The following is a 17881-nucleotide window of genomic DNA, read 5'->3' as shown; positions in this document are numbered from 1 at the left end:
GCTAGCCGTGAATCCAACACACACAACACACTATCGTCGGCGGAAATTTGACGCATGCGCGCGCAGTAGAGGAGCAGAGATTCAAATGCGGACCAATCGGAGAGTGCCGTCTGCCAGTTGACGGCTGCGCGCGCAGCTGAGCTTCAATATTTTGTAGCAGCACCGTCGCTCCTCGCATTCGAGACTCTGTATATTGTCCACGCGGGGATTCGACTCTATGTATGCATGCGCTCCGTTGTGGATACAACTGGAAAGTGGGAAGGACCGCGATCGTGGCACCGTAGTGCGTGTGGCGTGTGCTGGCCTGTGCCGCAGACATCTGTAATATAACCTCAACAAAATGAAGATATCCGAAAAGCTGCGTCAGTTTGACGCCTATCCAAAAACCATCGAAGATTTCAGAGTAAAAACATACGGCGGAGCGATTGGTACGCATTTTATACGATTATAAAAACATATACAAATCATGTAATCGTTGAATCGACTCAACAAGTAAATAAATAAATACTCGTGTTTAATATCTTTCATGGATGCGTGGAAGATTGATAATATTTAGAAATACATATTTCCGGTTTCTCGCAATATTCTCTGCATCCTCCTGCATTCAGTATTGACAGTTTTCTCTCTTGACAAAATACAAAGCTGCTGTCAAAATTTCCCTGTCGCGAGATAATCGTCTGCTAGATTAATGTTTCCTCTAATTCATCATAGACTTAATATTCCAGTTTGTTCGGCTCTGCTCTGTGATGATAACGGCAAATTTAATATTCTTTTACTTCCGATGTAATTCCAGTTACCATTATCAGCACGACGATAATTTTCGGCCTTTTTATGTCCGAATTGAACGACTATTTCACGCCAAGTTTGAGCGAGGAACTGTTCGTCGATACTTCGAGGGGTTCGAGATTGAGGATTAATTTGGACTTGATTGTGCCAGCAATATCCTGCGACCGTAAGTAGAATAAAACAAATTAGAAAGTGGAATAACAACAATCACGATTGGTTCTCGACGAAAATTTTCAGGAAGTCTCAGAGAATCGTTAAAATACGCTTGAAATCACGTAAAACAATTCGCAATCTTTCGAACCCTGTATTCAATTTTATTACATGGATTTTCCAATATTTCGTAGTACTTTCCCTGGACGCAATGGACACGACGGGAGAGCAGCACCTCCAGATAGATCATAATGTATTCAAACGGCGACTCGACCTTGACGGAAAACCCATTGAGGAGCCGCAAAAAACTGGTATGAAGAATTAGGAAAGTAGATGAACAATATTTCCTCGAATATTGCTTGTTTCGCAAAATTCAGCGACATAAACACCCGGAGAAATTCAATGACATTTAAAGGATTGAAAATTTCGGCAACTTGAGCAAAATTTCCAATATACAACGTTTCGTTCAAAATAGACGTTGCACATATCAATAATTTGGAAAGCTTCAAGCGAATTTTGTTTCTCCTTTTTTCAGACATCGCAAACACGAAGTCACCGGAAAAATCTACCGAAGTGGTCAGTATTCAGAATATCTCAATATTTTGCGTTTTCTTTTAAAAAATCTTGGATCTTTTGAAAATTGTGATTCTCAAATAACTGGACAGTGAGCATCAAAAAGTAAACAAATCTCTCTTCCCTGATTCTAAATGACCACTGATAATCAATTTAATTTTAGACTCTTGAACATTTTATGTTTCAACTATGAGAGAGACGCGAAATTGAATATTCCAGACAAATTTTTTCAAAATTTTCCATCCCATTTACTGTCCCATTACCGCAGAATATATTTTTATTTCTGTGTCCAGTCAGCGAAAAATAGTACCGTCGAGGCTTGCGGAGATTGTTACGGAGCTGCAAGTGAAGCGCTCGGAATAAAGTAAGTTTCAACAATTCGATTGATTTCACTGTTTTCGTGTAATTGAATTCTCCATAAGTTTCAACAGAAACTCTGATGACTCGGCATAACCAAGGCCATAATTTTTGTTGTAATATATAGACAAATTTATATTCTTGATTAATGGCCAGTATGAAGCCATCTATTGGCCAGCGATAGTTTTGCGTAGCGAGACGAATACGCGCCAAGATTCAATCTAGCTCTCTCTTCTCCTAGACTCCTTGTTAAAATAGGCCATGTCGCACAGTCCTTTATGCAAATAGTCATTATACGTTAATAAACTACTTTAATATTAATTCCATAGAACCACACTCCCTCTTTTATATCCACATGGTAGCAGTCCGTGGTTTATGGTTTGTGGTTTGTAGTTTAAATTTAAAGTAAAAGAATATACGCGCAACCAAGAAGATAAAGTGCTAATTTGACTAAAAATGGAAAGAACTATGAAATAAGTGATGAATCGCGAGTATAGATCAAATTCAATTTGAAATATTGAAGTAAAGCACATGTTTTCGTGGATAAAACAGATAGTGAATCAAGAACACGAATTAAAAATCAAAGATATTAAGTTAGAAAATCAAACAAGAAATCAAATTCGTCAAGTGTATTTGGAAGAAGCTAAGAAAGTTGTAATTCTGAAAATTTAATATACGAAAATATAAGTACAAGTGAATCGAAAATGGCTAAGCAAGTTAAGATGGAAGATATTATGATACCCATTTTTGACGGGGCAAATTATTCAAGTTGGAAAATAAGAATAATGTTATTACTGGAATACAAAAGGTGTAAAGATCCAGCAGTTAGTAATATCACCAATAAGTTTAAAAATAAAGAAGAAGATTAATTCCATAGAACCACACTCCCTCTTTTGTTTCCACAATGTTGAACAGTATTTTGTGTCCGTATATTCATACCTGTGTTGAATAATTCTTAAATTATAAATTTCAGGTGCTGCAACACTTGCGAAGAAGTGAGAGAAGCTTATAGAATGCGGAAATGGGCGTTTCCGGACCCGTCAACCATAAGTCAATGCAAAAATGACAAGTCCGTTGAGAAAATGAAGCACGCCTTTGCGGAAGGTTGTCAAATATACGGATACATAGAGGTGAATCGTGTCGGCGGCAGTTTTCACATCGCACCAGGCGAAAGTTTTTCCGTCAATCACGTGCACGGTAAAAAACAAAACTCGTTTGCCTTTTTCTAGGTGTTTCTTTCATTTTTTTAAACTTTTTTTATGCACAAAACGCAGTTTGTAATCAGATATTCATCTCAATCTTTATGCGATCATTCGATTATTTATTTATGATACCTATAAACAGGAATAACGTTTTTTCTTCTTTTCACTAACTTTGAAATTTTCAATCTCATTCAATTCATTAGCCTTTTATTATTTTTGCCCAGTTCACGACGTTCAGCCTTACGCTTCAACGCAATTCAACATGACTCACAAAATACGTCACCTAAGTTTCGGGCTCAACATTCCGGGAAAAACGAATCCAATGGACGACACAACGATTGTCGCCACGGAAGGTACGTCGAATCGTTATTTTTTTATAAGCATTTGAACACATACACATTTTTTCTGTACGACATAAAAAAAAAAGAGAGAAAAAAAGAGAAGTATCCATAAATCATTCCTACAACTAGTAATAAATAGCCGACAATTTTCGTATTCGGCATTTAACCGCTACTTTTCATACGGTTTATTCATTTTAGAATCTCTTTTCCCATTCGCGTTGTATTTGTTGATGCATTTATCACTCTATTGAGCAAAAAAAAAAAACGCTCTATACAATGAAAACTTTTGGTAGTTTGGCAGTACAATTAGGTTTCTTTTTCTCGGTTAAAAATAATTCCTTCCGGTCTATTTTCTTCTGTTTTCTTTTAATAAGGTTACAAATCAGAGGAAGATTATATTATTAACTGTACCTTTTTCTCTTTTCTAGATTAATTAAGTAATTAACAATTTTTTTTCAACATTTACTTTATGCTCGTGTTCGTTGTTAGTCTTTTGCTTTTGTTTTACTAGCATCTTATTCCCGTTCCAATTGCCATGAATGTACCAAACGTTCCGCCACCCTGGATCATCACTTTACCAACGTTGTTAATCAGCTCTCTACCCCTCATTCCATACCTGTTCAAATTAAACTAACATTATTTCATTGCGAATGATCAGCATTTCTGTTATTGTACATCAACTTTCAGTTTCTTTGGATTTCAAATCAATCCTTTGTACATTACGTTTTTCTTTAAATGTGTCATCAACCTTATTATTTCTCAAACAGACAAAACACGGATTAGAAAACAATTTTTTATTTTAATACCTTCGGCAAATCAATGTTTCTGTTTTTCATATGATACTCTTTTTAAGTAAAATAATAGCTCAGAGATTACGTAATAATCGATCGTTTAAGTATAATGTAGTACAAGGAATTAATTTCTTCTTTCACAGATTTGAGAAGTACAAGAAAAATCAGTTTGTATAATTATTTCGGGATAAAATGTTTCTCAATTTTTACGTATACCTAAGAGCTGAAAAACCACCGAAAAGTGCGCCAGACGCCATGCCGACGCAAAATCCAATCCCAAATCCCATTTTCATTCTATCCCAACATGAGGGACCCCCTTGTTGATACGCTCCTCCCGGTATAACAGGCATGTTGACTTATTTTATTTTTTCTTCTCGCTAAAACGAAGGTGAAGAGAAAATAAAATGTAGTTCAATTAATCGACTGACTTCAGGATCTAAAAAGACGTATATGAAATCTGCAAAAAAAAAAAAAAAGAAATGGTTTATCACGATCAATTTACAGAATTGAGTAACTATGCTGAATTTTACGGAGTTGTTTTTTCGGCAATATCTGTGGGTTATAGGTTACGTTTTCCTACGTGAAATGCATCCTCGTTTCTATCGCCACTTTTATTATTACGATTCGATACGTTGATTCATATACTAATGAATATCATCACGTTCATACTCACTATTATCAACTCTAGACTATTTTCCGACTCGTTGTTAGAGTATAACTCCTGATAATAATTTCTTTCTCGGGTTTCAACGTCCCTGGTACAAAATTCAGTACACTGCCATTTTGGTATATCCCGTCGACTGTATGTGGCCTTGATTATTCATGTAACGTCGTCGTTCGTTGCGCGCGCAGCAGGCGCATGCGCAATAGCGGTACAACGTCGTGTATCATGTGTAGCGGTAAATTTAAACGCAAGAATACCAAAAGTGCGCTTTAAACGCAATTTGCAGTAATACGAAACCTCAATATAGCTTATCATGGGCTAAAAGAAAACATTCACATTCACAATAAAATAATGAGAAATCATCGAATTTTTTTCTATGTTCTAGGTGCGATGATGTTCCAGCACTACATAAAGATTGTTCCAACGACGTACGTGAGATGGGACGGTTCGACGTTGTTGACGAATCAATTTTCTGTTACCCGACATTCACGTCAAGTGTCCCTGTTCACGGGTGAATCCGGTATGCCGGGTATATTTTTTAGCTATGAATTAAGTCCACTTATGGTTAAATACACCGAGAAGAAAAAACCCTTCGGACATTTTGCAACAAATTTATGCGCTATAGTTGGCGGTGTTTTTACTGTCGCTGGTTTGATAGACTCGATTCTTTATCATTCCGTAAAAGCGATACAGAAAAAAATTGAAATAGGAAAATTTAGCTAGAACTTTCTACATAGTTATTGATGTAATGATAATGCAATTCGTCGAGTAAGATAACGAGATCGAGAAAAAAATACAACAACAGTTAATAAAGAAAAATGTGTATGTATGTATGGCAGGAAAAATGGTGTAAAAAAATTGAACATATTATTAAAGGAAATACGAAATTATCGTTGAGGCGTGGGAACTTGACGTAAACTTGAGTTCCTCCAGATTGTTCTCTCGCACTTTCATGTTTTTCCTTTCGCTTGGTATTAAGGCAGAATAATATATATATATTCTAAATGTACTGAAGAGGAACTTGAAAATGATTATAAATATGATAATAATAATTTCGGGATAGAGAACGTCAAGTGATAAACGCATAGAAATTTTATTTAAACCTTTACTTGTGAGTTTGAAAATAGAGGGGGAAAAATAATGCCAACGAGTATTTCATAATAATAACAATAGTATAAATTTACATTATTATTATCGATATTTATTGATAATTAATTAAACGAACATCTTATTCGCGGATGACAGTTTAAAAAGCAATGGCGAAAAATAATACAAAAAAACTTTAAAAATGCACAAAAAGAAGCAAACCAAATTAGTATAAAAACAAACCGCATGTCGCTATGAATTCTTTGCAATGAAATTTATTATTACGTAGCCTTAATTGTGATTCAATTGAAGGAGAATACAGAAAAAAAAGATGATAATAATGAATTTTTACGATTTCTTATTTATGTATTACACCCGATGGTGAAAATAGAATAAGAAAACCCACAGTTTATATAATGTAGGTAATAATTATGAGGGCATACTATATGTATACCTATAGTACATGATTAATATAAATGAATAAATATTTACAGTAACAAGGTTGTACTGTCACTGTTTTTTTCACTTATCGTTATTCAAGCTTTATTGAATTATTATAAACATATATAATTCATCAAATTTCAAAGATATATTTCCGTCATCATTTTCATTTACCATTTTTTACAATTACAAAGATTTCAAAAACCTATTGAAAGTTTCTACCGGCATCTTGGCAAACTCCATACAAAAATCTGAATCCGAATCAAGTACTATGGATCGAAGAGGAACGTACAACGGTTTTTCAGGATCGTACTGAGCCCGGTCCAATTTTTTCAAAAACATATGCCTCTGTTTGATTCTGTGCAATCTACACGTCAATATTAGTGGCTGCTGTGTTATGGCATCGTGCGATAATTTCATTATGTTGTGCACATAGTCAAAAACTTCGACGACAAATGAACGGTCTGAAAATATCATTAATGTTGAAATTATTATTGATTTTGTTATTACTCAAAACTTTCATCTGTGTTCGAGAGATTAAAATATGCTGACATAATTCCGGGAATATTGAGAAAAAATCTTTGAACATGTGAATAGAATACTGTCATGAAAAAATCAACGTGAGACTTACTTTTTGTCCAAATGCTTGGATGATTAAGTAGAAGAATCTTGGTCTGATAATCTTCAAATCCCATTTCCTCCTTAACAGCAAAAGTATTACCATTAACGTGGTTCATGTTGTAGGTAATGAGTTTAGGTAGCCTCGTGGCGAGTTTTCTGATCTCTTTGCCACTGAGGTTGAACGTTTTTTGGAAGTGTCCAAGTCTGGCATCGATTCTCTTAGTGCTAAACATTACCCAGTAGGGATTTTTCATAACAATTCGAGTGATCATATCTGGTGTGAAATTGTGAGCACTGAGGTATCGTATCCTTGTGTAAAGATCATCCAGATGCTCTTTGAATATTAATGGATTCTTGGTGAGAAATTCGCCAAGGTAATCTGCCGGGACTCCGCAGTCGTTTAAAAATCTTATATGGTATTTCATGTCCTTCTCAAAGTCCAGAGGCAGCAGAAACTTCATTAAACCGTTACGTTTCTCTATCTTGGCAAAGTTCACCCCAAGCTCCGCAAGCTTCTGTATCATTGGCGACTTGTTTGCGTACGCTGCGAAGTTGAAAGTTGCTGGCAAATATGGACCGAGGTGCGAAAGGTCAGAATCGCAGGGGTCAAGGGGACCTGGACGATCTCTTTTAAGCTTCTCCATCAGGAGATCAACATCAAGAATTTCATCGTCGTACTCATAGTTTGCCACTGTTCTGTGATCTAGTTTTGGAACAGAATCTGTGCTCTTTGCTTCACTGGCTTGCAATTGATTGACCAAACTATAATCAATTACTTTTTTCTGGTCGACGATGTCGGTGGCAAATTTTGAGCATTGGCTGATTGTCGGAATGGTCAGAGATACTTCTAGAGTTTTCATATTGAGAGTAAGGTGTCGACCACATCGACGTAACACAGCTATTGAGTGGCACGAAAACATTGTGTATTGTTTTCTAAGCCTGTTTGCTTGCTGATTGACTTTGTTTCGAGGTTATGTTCTATGCCGAATTATTTCAGTAAAGTATTTGCTTCTTTTTGGGCGATATTAAACGTTTTTTGTCATCCTCCTCATTTGGTATGACAATAAACGAAGTGGAATAACGTCAAAAAAAAAAATTTGAAATGAACCAATTAAGCGTGGAAAACACATGAAAACGCGAGAACTTGTCTACAACATCCAACTGCCAGTAGCTTCTGCCAACTGTCGTCTGCTTGGAGTAAGGCACGTTCTATTTTACGATCCTATTTACTTCGTGAATTCATTGAAGCAGAGTAGGCAAGCGACTCGGTGTGCAACTCTGAATTCTATCCGAAATTATAACTTGTAGAAGAAATATTATTCCCACAGTTTCCACGAAGATGGACAAAAAAAAATACCTCTTCGGCTGTTGAATTTTTTTTTTTTTTTCTTTGTATACACTTCACCAACTTTCAATCACAATTCAATTCGTAGAAGTATGTAAATGAAACAGAAAGACGAAGCTTTCTAGTAAAAGAATTATTCGGTGAGAAAATTGTGTTTAGCAATAATAGGAAATAATGTAACAGTGAGAAGTAAATACAAACAGTTGAAATTACGGCATATATCAAAGAAAGTCCCTCACTGCGCATAGGAATTTTTTTTCAACTGTGCACTCCGTAGAAGAAAACAAACGAATTTTGTATACTTCTCTACGTCTTTTAAAGGTGTGTGTGTATTTTTTTTTTCTCTACGCATCGGAGTTACAATACGTGTGCATCTTAAACAGGGATACTCGTATTGAAACGATATATTTACATTTATTCGTCACTGTTTTGTGTACGTTTACTTAACGCCTCGGCGTGCTTGTAAAGAAATTTTTGATTGCGTTAGCTCGATTCCCGAACGATCTTCGTCTTAATTCGCTTTTCATTTGTTCGTTCTCAATTAATAAAACACGGCGTTTGTTTCAGATTTTACCTTGAAAAAAGTTAAAGGTTCCGACGGACCATGACAAAACGGTTATACGCAAAACAATAAAAGACGATTCGAATATTTACGCAAGTTTCAACTGTTTTTAACCGTTTTCTAACAGGTTGTTACCAAAATCTCTGTAGAACGATCGACATGAATTCGAAAATAGCGAAAATTCTTGTACGAAATGCGGGAGACACTCATGTAAATATTTCAAGCCGATTGACAGATTGTTATACATATGAATTGAAGGATTGGAAAAAAAAAATAAATAAATAAACCAACACCTCAACGTATCCGACGGGCAGAGTATGTATCTGATTGTGAGAATTGCACAGAATAATATTCGTTCGCTGGCTGATTTATTCTCCAAAATCAAGAGAAAGCCAAAGATCATTATCTTCAAGCATGTGACACCGGCTTTTCTATCCTCGTAGTTTATTATTTAGCGAAAAATTGGGAAAAATGGGAGAAAAATCTGAGTAAATACGAGCGACGACAGTGTGACGAATATCAGTGCGTAATTCAGATACATCAATGATAAACAAACAAGTCCAACGGCCTAGTTGTTACGGGTTTGATAATTCTTCGAATCGCAATCGCTATGTGCAACGAGTGAGAAAAAAATCGCACTTTAAGAAAAACAGATTAGCAGGCTTTTGATACTGAAAATTTACTCACATGACGATTTAATGGAAGAACTGCCTGCGATGATGTTACTCTGCACACTCGTTGTCGTTATAAGGTACGATTATTTCCCCGACTGACGTCTCACGAATTGAAACTGCACTCCAAGTTATGTTCACACGCACTAAACTCGTTGAATTGCTAAACGACCATCCGTCACCACCTTTCCCGCTCAAACTGAGTCCCGACGCTCCTGGCAGCTAACTGCAGTGTTGCCAACTGACTCAAGCAGCTTCTCCCCAACTCTGCCAACATTTCTCCCTAAATCCCCCTCAATTGAAAATAAAATCCCCCTAGATTTTTACCTAACAAAATGGTGGGTATGGATGGCCACAGTGGATAGCATTTTCACTACCGCCACCATAGATCTTTATACGAAACACAGTTTCCACATATTAGCGGCGATCGTAAAACCGATCAAAGGATTATTCACGACTATTAAAAATACTGATTCCAGTGAATGCAATGAAATTTCAATGCTTCGATATTGCAGATCTGGAAGCAATTCTTGGCAGCACTAATAATCAAAGTTTTAGTATACCGCATTCGTGCAGTACATGAAAAATCGAAAAAAAATTTAAAATTTTTAATAGAGTAAGAGGCTGATAGACTCTAGCATCCACCCTTAAAGCAAAATGTCCAACTCACGAAATCATATTTGTGTTCAGTGACAAAGATCCCGAAAATTACTTATATAGCGGCATGATGACGCCTAATGGATTACCTAGAATCACAAAAATGTCAAACTTGCACAACAAAAATGAGGTTAAAGCATTATCTATATTAGAAGCCCTGAAATGGATGGAAAAAAGCGACAAAAGAAAATTCGTTATTTTAGCCGACAACATCGCAGACATACATGCAAAAATCGTGGCAAAATATAAGCAAAACGATTTTATATTGAGACTAATAGAGACTACTGAACAGATGATTCAGTCACGGTACGAAATTGTATTTTGCCAAATTCCGACCAAATGTGCGAAAAGATACAAAGAGGTGGTTACTGGACGAAATGGTGCTATAGACCAGCGGAACAACAAAAACATAAAATATCCAATAAACTTTAGAGCCATTCAAAAAGTCTGAAAAGATAAAATATTAACAAGCTGGGATCAACAATGGAAACGCGTAGCAAATCAATGGAGCCTAGAAATAAGATCAGATGTTTACAAGTATAACCCAGCGTTTTCGTTTAAAAAAAGGAGAGACCAAGTAGTGATTCAAGGGTTAAGATTGGGTCACACAAAATTGACGCACTAGTACCTTTTCGCCAGAGATGGCCCCCCACGCTGCCAACATTGTGAGGTAACCAACACAGTGATGCATGTGCTCAAAGATTGTCAGGCAAGAAATAGCATAAGAATGGAGATGAATTTGAGGTACACCGTCAAAGAAATGCTACAATCACCTAAAGTCTGTGAAAACATCATTAAATACCTTGAGGAATTAAACTTATATAACGAAATGTAGAACAAATATATAGCATACCTGTGAATTATATTAAATTTACCATGTCAGTGTTAGAGGATGCAAGCCAACAGAAAGAAATAACAAATATGTAATGTAAGATGTATTCAAAACAAAGTCGCTAATACTCAAAAGAGACGTGCGACTCAAAATAAACGATTAAAAAAAAAAAATTTACGCAAGAATAAGATTGTCATTTGAAAAACTACAATATGTTAGTATTTGTCTAGTGAAAATCAGTTCACTTATGCTCGTTTCCACACCACCGCAAGCGGTAGAGCATCTAGCGCGTTTTTTTTACGTGGTATCCCCAGTAGGCCTACTCCACGGAGAATAATAGCAAGATCGATCTTACGTTCTTCGAAAAAAGTTACAGATGACTTTTTGTCACATGTTAATTATGGTAAATTGTTTTATCCAATCAATTTGTACTCGCATATATCGGCAGTTTGTTAAAAAAATTTCAGTTCATATAACCCGTCGACTATTTATTATCGATGAAAGATGACTGTTCTAATTATGGATGAAAGATGGTTGTTTTAATTGTGAATGAAGCATGATTGTTTTTATCTTATAGGTGAACGGTGATTGAGTTTGGATGTTCGCGCACGGTTTTTTTTCTTATAAGGTACGAGTTAATCACTAAAATGGAGAACTTGGTAAATACGTAAAACAATAAACTAGACCAAGATCGGAAACACGAATCTTTGAAGAAATGGAAACAAATCTGAGTAGAATAAGCACAAGCCCTAAAATACGACAAGTTCTATAATTCTACAGTGAAATACAAACCGAACATGACCCATGAGTGATTCGAGAAAAAAAAACTCTCACACTAAAACGATTGCAATAAAAGTCTATTACACCATTAAAAAAAAGCTACAGGTGAATAAATTTTAACACACTTTGTTATCATGATGACGCTGAACTACATCGCTAAATCTATGTATCGGTGAAAACAAGATTACTGACCCTAAACCAGACAGAACCAAACCTCAATCAGTCCGAAGCCTAAAAAGTTAAACGTTAATTTTTCAGCATAGTCAATAAAACTCAGTTATCTGGAACAGAGAAAAATATAATTAGTGACATTTGTCGATACAGACAAAATGAACTTAGTTTAGATAAGTAAAAAATATATAATTATCACAAAAGAGATAAATTAATTAGTTGAAACAGACAGAATATTTGATTATCTGAAACAGACAAAACGTTTGACTAGCTGAAAGAGATAGAAAGTTTGATTAGCTGAAACAGACAAAAGGTTTGATTAGATGAAACAGACAAAAAGTTTGATTGGCTGAAACAGACAAAAGGTTTGATTAGCTGAAACAAACAAAACGTTTGACTAGTTGAAAGAGACAAAAAGTTTGATTAACTGAAACAGACAAAAGGTTTGATTGGCTGAAACAGACAAAAAGTTTGATTAGATGAAACAGACAAAAAGTTTGATTGGCTGAAACAGACAAAAGGTTTGATTAGATGAAACAGACAAAAAGTTTGATTGGCTGAAACAGACAAAAAGTTTGATTGGCTGAAACAGACAAAAGGTTTGATTAGATGAAACAGACAAAAAGTTTGATTGGCTGAAACAGACAAAGGTTTGATTAGCTGAAACAAACAAAACGTTTGACTAGTTGAAAGAGACAAAAAGTTTGATTAACTGAAACAGACAAAAGGTTTGATTGGCTGAAACAGACAAAAGGTTTGATTGGCTGAAGCAGACAAAAAGTTTGATTGGCTGAAACAGACAAAAAGTTTGATTGGCTGAAACAGACAAAAGGTTTGATTAGATGAAACAGACAAAAAGTTTGATTGGCTGAAACAGACAAAGGTTTGATTAGCTGAAACAAACAAAACGTTTGACTAGTTGAAAGAGACAAAAAGTTTGATTAACTGAAACAGACAAAAGGTTTGATTGGCTGAAACAGACAAAAGGTTTGATTGGCTGAAGCAGACAAAAAGTTTGATTAGATGAAACAGACAAAAAGTTTGATTGGCTGAAACAGACAAAAGGTTTGATTAGATGAAACAAACAAAAAGTTTGATTGGCTGAAACAGACAAAGGTTTGATTAGCTGAAACAAACAAAACGTTTGACTAGTTGAAAGAGACAAAAAGTTTGATTAACTGAAACAGACAAAAGGTTTGATTGGCTGAAACAGACAAAAGGTTTGACTGGCTGAAACAGACTAAAGGTTTGATTAGCAGAAACAGATAAAAGGTTTGGTCCGCTGAAACAGACAAAGGAATGATTATCTGAAATAAGCAAAAGTTTTATTACCTGAAACAGACAAACGTATGATTAGCACAATCACATAAGTCCATACACCGACAGAAAAAGAATCGAGTTCAACATGATATTCGCTGTAATAGCCGTTGCTTCGATTATTAATTGTATTAATGAACAAAAAGCATTATTAATTTTTTGAATCGACATCTCTTTGTGTTTTGAGTTATTCAAGTGAATATCTTTTTCAACTGAACATTCTATAGCTCTCAGTGCATTTTTAAAAAAATTGGTTTCGTTGCCCTGAAACAGAAAATAATACGTTCAATTAAATGAGTGTTTCTGTACATGTTAGATATATTTCATAAATACTTACGCCAAGATTCTCCACTATCACTGTACACTACCGAGATTTTTGTACCAGCGCGTTGCGCGCCGGCTTTCAAATGCCACGCTTTCTCTCATAACTAACGATAAAAAGTATCAAGTCCACGCGCAAAGGGCGGCATGAAACTTGAAAACATTATTGTTCATAAAAAAAATTGACAGAAGAGCTACAAGATCAGCACATCGAGAGTGTGTAACTCTTTTATGTACTGTTTGCAAAATCGACGCGTAAAAAATCGTGTCCGATTCCCGTTATTAATTTACGCGCAAAAGGCTGCGTCCACTTCTCGTGATTATGCGCAATAAGGCGCGACAGATTACACTGTCAAAAAACTTTTATCATCCGGGGCTTGTTCCAAAAATTCTTTAGAAATTCAATCCACATCTGCATCTTTTTAAATTAGATACATTGCTATGCGGATTGTTGTTCTCAGAATACAAAGCGATATCGGGAGGGAGGTTGGAGGGCATGCATTATTGTGTGGCGTGACGGTCGGTGGTCCTCTTCGACGCGAAGTCTTCGAGCTCAGCATCTCTTCCCATCTAGCGTACCACGGAACGCAATAGATGATCCAGAGATGCGTGTTGCCCATTCAGACGATCACAGAGATCAATCGAATGGAATAACGATCGTTAATGACTAAATAATTGAATTGCATAATGATTGAAAAATGGTTGCAGAGTCACAAGAAATGGAAAATTCAATCTCGTTAATATTCGAATGCTTACAAATGGTTGAGAGACTCGAATACGGAATTTTTTGGGAAACAATTTCTGTGATCGTTTGACGCTGTGGATTACAAAAGTTAGTAACATCACGGTACATCGCGACCTTCCTACCCTCGCCTGTTTCCCAACGAAGCCACCCAACGGAAAAGAGAGATTCACACACTCATGCATAAATCCCGCGACGGATCCCAAAACGTCCACCTACCTACCCGGTTACCTATATTCGATCTAAACGATTCTCCATTTTTTCCAATGTACATCATTCTTCATCATTTGCGCCGTGGTCACTGACTTACATTTTCGTTGGTTACCTGTTGGGAACAAAATGTTTATGTATCGTAGTCTGCTTTCTCAGAATACAGTATCGCGGTTGTATCCCGCCAACCCTAATATTGCATTAATTATTTTAGTAAATGCTGGCAGACTATCGGTACATTAACCTTTTGTAAAACTGATTAAAAACATCCTGAATGCCAATTAGCATTTTTCTAAGCGAGCTAAGCCTGCAGTTGATCAATACTTGTTGGATGTTAAAAGATTGAAAATGATATATAATGCAAGATGCAAGTTGATCACGTTACGTTATGGCAGACTTTGGAATTTTATCAATTTAACAGTAATGTGAATAATTGAATACTTTCAAAACCTCAGGTGAACCCACCACTTAAACGGCATCATCGGTAAATTCAAACGTAGATTATTACATCAGTTACGAAACACAATTCGATCTCGCGAGTGCCGAGTAAGAGATGGATACCTGTCGCGATGCTCATTCCAATTTTAGCAACGTGCAAATTTTTAAATTTTAAGTAAGCTACGCTAAATTCAATTCAGAAAAAAACTGATTCGACATACAGTCAAGCTCGTTGCGATTAGGAATGAGCCTATTCATGCAGCTAAGAAATAGAAGATTTGTGTAACAATTGTTACCGCCACGCCACGTGACAGAGGAATCCCAGGGAAATACCCGTAACCTAACACATGCAAACTCACCAACGTTGCCGAAAAATGAAAAAGTTACTCGGAAGTCTCTGCTTAAATCTGTGAAAAACAAAATAGAACACTTCAATTGATTTTTTAAATTGGCTTTCAGTTTTCAAATTAATTACTATTGCTATCTAGTTTCATATTTATGCATTGCATGTTATGCAAGAACAAAAGTTCGACTTTAAATGTACCACCTTAGATTATCAATCAATAATTAAAATAAGTATTGTTACCTCCACTCTGGACTGCTCCACGCTTTCGCATATAGTAGTTCTTGTAGCATCTCAGGGTTACTGGTGAAGCGACGCACTTTTTTCACAATTCAGATCTTCACTAATCTCTTGTAATCCATAAAATCAGCACTGTAATAACGCTAGCACTCGATACTACACTCACTTTTTGGTCTGTAGCTGTCTGTTTGAACCGACTGAATAAGCTTGCTAACAATGCAATTGCGCATTTACCGAAAACCAGCCAAAAAAATAATAAAATTGACACTCCACGCATAAAGACAAATATAGACGTCACTGAAATCTGAAGTTACACAAAACTATGAAAATTCGGACACGAAATTCACCTTCAATGGTCGTAGGATGTTTTTATTTCGATAACTCGGTTTTTCTTCAGGATACACGCTGCTCCTCGTGTATTATTCACAGATGAGTATGTTGGAAATAAACTGATCGAACAACGTGACACCACCTGACCAACGCGGTCTGAATGTTGAACCGATACTGAGAGCACGCGATTTGACTCAGATTGCTCGGAAACGACTGATGCTGTACGGCGCACAGAAGAAACTTAAAATCAGTTCTCTGAAGAACGGAGGATGATAATTCTCCCCGCCCTCTCTGTCGCTCTTCACATGGAGTGGGGGTAGAATTATTATCCTGTCCTTCAGAGAACCGATTCGAATCCGTTCACGGGACGCTTACACCGTTGCTTACGCTCTATTTTATACATCTCTATGGTCTCAGCGGCCGAATGAAAACACCGCATAAGCTGCGCACAACGCGACGAAATGTGTAGAACATTGCCATAACAATATGCGACGTCAGACGAAGTATGAATTCTCGGACCAATTACGGATATTTCTTCAAAGGGATTTTCTCAGTTTCTCAATTTCACTATGACGACGGTATGTTACCAACGTTTTGCACGCGATAGTTGTTAGTTATGATGAATTTCTGTTACCGACGTCGTCAGCTGCCTGGTTGATAAAACGTGAAACTGCTAATACCCCCAAACCCAGCAAATTGTTACGCAAAATAACCCAGGGTTATCAATCTTTATATGTCTTCGGTCAACGCACACACTCAAACTTTCGCCGAACCGACTTCAGCGATTCTCCGGATCTAACTGCCTTTCCTCGGAGTTCGGACTTACGCGACAGAGTACGCGAGCGGTATTCGCGCGAGCCCTGCCCTCTGGTGGTCGATCCATACAACCGCAGCACGACAATCTTTCTATTGTGACAACCACCGTTGCCCCTCAAATTCAAATTTGTCAACAGTATCACTGATTTTATGAGTTTAACCACCACACTAGCCAATATTTCATATTGTTGTACTAAAAGGCTGCGTGAAAATTGTTGATTACTTGCTAAATTATGCAAGCCAAGATAACTGATGTAAGTGGTTTCGTTAATGCTGAAACCATCACAAGTCGTAAACTAGTATTGTAAAAAACTAACACGGATATTGATAAGATATTAGTAAAAAAAATGGAGCAGACTGTCATGTCAACAATGTACAAATCGAGACAGCCTTAGACAGCTAAAACTGGGTCAAAAGTTAAAAATACACTGGTTTTTTGCCAAAAATAAATATAAGGTGCACTGGAGTCGTACAGATAACAACACTGAAACTTTATTCAACGTTTGAATTCTATGTTATCGTTGATTCATATGAAAACGAATAATCGATAACGGCTAGTGCATCGGAAGTAAATGTTTGTACTTTTCAAAACCTAAATATTATTATTGTATAAGATTTATGTATATTCTATGTGAAGAATTTCTCAATTGTTCATCTTGTTATACATATTAGCACACTTTATTTTTAAGTCTTTAAATAAAAATATACGTACGATGTGTTCTGTAAATTAATCTCCAAAAATTACTTACAATTTCGAATGGTACAAATGATTTTATGTGTGAGATTATTTTTTGCAAATGAATTTTATCACCATTTTCTTATTTCTCGTTTGATAAATTATTTTAGCTCAATGGATTTGATCACTTTTAGCTCTTTGTATTTTGTGAATCAGATAATAGTCATTCATCTGGATCCTCCATCATAACAAATCGATCTATTTCGTAACACAGGTCTGCAAAGGATTGCTCCTTCAAAAAAAAAAAAAATTCCGACTTGAAGATTTTAATGTGCCGAATCTATATCTGCTTTCCATTTTCTGCTGTCACGTATATGTATATTACAGGATATGATTTTTTTATTGTTTAAAATTAAGA

The 17881-nt window shown here is 36.1% G+C and overlaps 3 protein-coding genes across 5 annotated transcripts; 1 reads left to right on the top strand and 2 right to left on the bottom strand.

The window, feature by feature from the left end:
- Positions 1–209: 209 nt before the first annotated feature.
- On the top strand, positions 210–5644 carry LOC124183667 (endoplasmic reticulum-Golgi intermediate compartment protein 3). The gene is made up of 8 exons (XM_046572426.1): positions 210–428; positions 794–952; positions 1131–1247; positions 1472–1512; positions 1803–1873; positions 2840–3063; positions 3293–3421; positions 5250–5644. The coding sequence occupies exons 1-8, from the start codon at positions 341–343 to the stop codon at positions 5585–5587; spliced, it is 1167 nt and encodes a 388-aa protein (XP_046428382.1). The 5' UTR covers positions 210–340; the 3' UTR covers positions 5588–5644.
- Positions 3867–9774, bottom strand: LOC124183669 (reactive oxygen species modulator 1). 3 transcript variants are annotated; one of them, XM_046572430.1, is made up of 3 exons: positions 9607–9774; positions 4417–4577; positions 3867–4025 (listed from the first exon to the last, which is right to left on the bottom strand). In XM_046572430.1, exons 2-3 carry the CDS (start codon positions 4548–4550, stop codon positions 3917–3919), a joined length of 243 nt encoding a protein of 80 aa, XP_046428386.1. In that variant the 5' UTR covers positions 4551–4577; positions 9607–9774; the 3' UTR covers positions 3867–3916. The 3 variants fall into 3 exon arrangements, with proteins under 3 accessions (XP_046428386.1, XP_046428384.1, XP_046428385.1); XM_046572428.1 differs by lacking the exon at positions 9607–9774 and adding an exon at positions 4874–5014; XM_046572429.1 differs by lacking the exon at positions 9607–9774 and adding an exon at positions 4874–5013 and having other exon boundaries at positions 4417–4657.
- On the bottom strand, positions 5833–8345 carry LOC124183666 (transcription termination factor 3, mitochondrial). Its single transcript, XM_046572425.1, has 2 exons — positions 7023–8345; positions 5833–6855 (listed from the first exon to the last, which is right to left on the bottom strand). Exons 1-2 carry the CDS (start codon positions 7930–7932, stop codon positions 6578–6580), a joined length of 1188 nt encoding a protein of 395 aa, XP_046428381.1. The 5' UTR covers positions 7933–8345; the 3' UTR covers positions 5833–6577.
- Positions 9775–17881: the final 8107 nt, after the last annotated feature.

This window comes from Neodiprion fabricii, chromosome 5, assembly GCF_021155785.1.
Source record: "Neodiprion fabricii isolate iyNeoFabr1 chromosome 5, iyNeoFabr1.1, whole genome shotgun sequence".
Taxonomy (NCBI): Eukaryota; Metazoa; Arthropoda; class Insecta; order Hymenoptera; family Diprionidae; genus Neodiprion; species Neodiprion fabricii.
Note: the sequence above shows the minus strand (reverse complement) of the source record. Positions and strands in the feature narration are given on the sequence as shown.

What these genes read in the sequence shown, in the direction of transcription:
- LOC124183667 (XM_046572426.1), top strand. Translation starts at nt 341, where the DNA reads ATGAAGATATCCGAAAAGCTGCGTCAGTTTGACGCCTATCCAAAAACC. An exon ending in AACATACGGCGGAGCGATTG is followed by an intron (nt 429 to 793) that starts GTACGCATTTTA and finishes ATGTAATTCCAG; the next exon opens with TTACCATTATCAGCACGACG. An exon ending in CGGAAAAATCTACCGAAGTG is followed by an intron (nt 1,513 to 1,802) that starts GTCAGTATTCAG and finishes TTCTGTGTCCAG; the next exon opens with TCAGCGAAAAATAGTACCGT.
- LOC124183669 (XM_046572430.1), bottom strand. Translation starts at nt 4,550, where the DNA reads ATGCCTGTTATACCGGGAGGAGCGTATCAACAAGGGGGTCCCTCATGT. An exon ending in GGTGGTTTTTCAGCTCTTAG is followed by an intron (nt 4,026 to 4,416) that starts GTATACGTAAAA and finishes TAATTTGAACAG; the next exon opens with GTATGGAATGAGGGGTAGAG.
- LOC124183666 (XM_046572425.1), bottom strand. Translation starts at nt 7,932, where the DNA reads ATGTTTTCGTGCCACTCAATAGCTGTGTTACGTCGATGTGGTCGACAC. An exon ending in TCCAAGCATTTGGACAAAAA is followed by an intron (nt 6,856 to 7,022) that starts GTAAGTCTCACG and finishes TGATATTTTCAG; the next exon opens with ACCGTTCATTTGTCGTCGAA.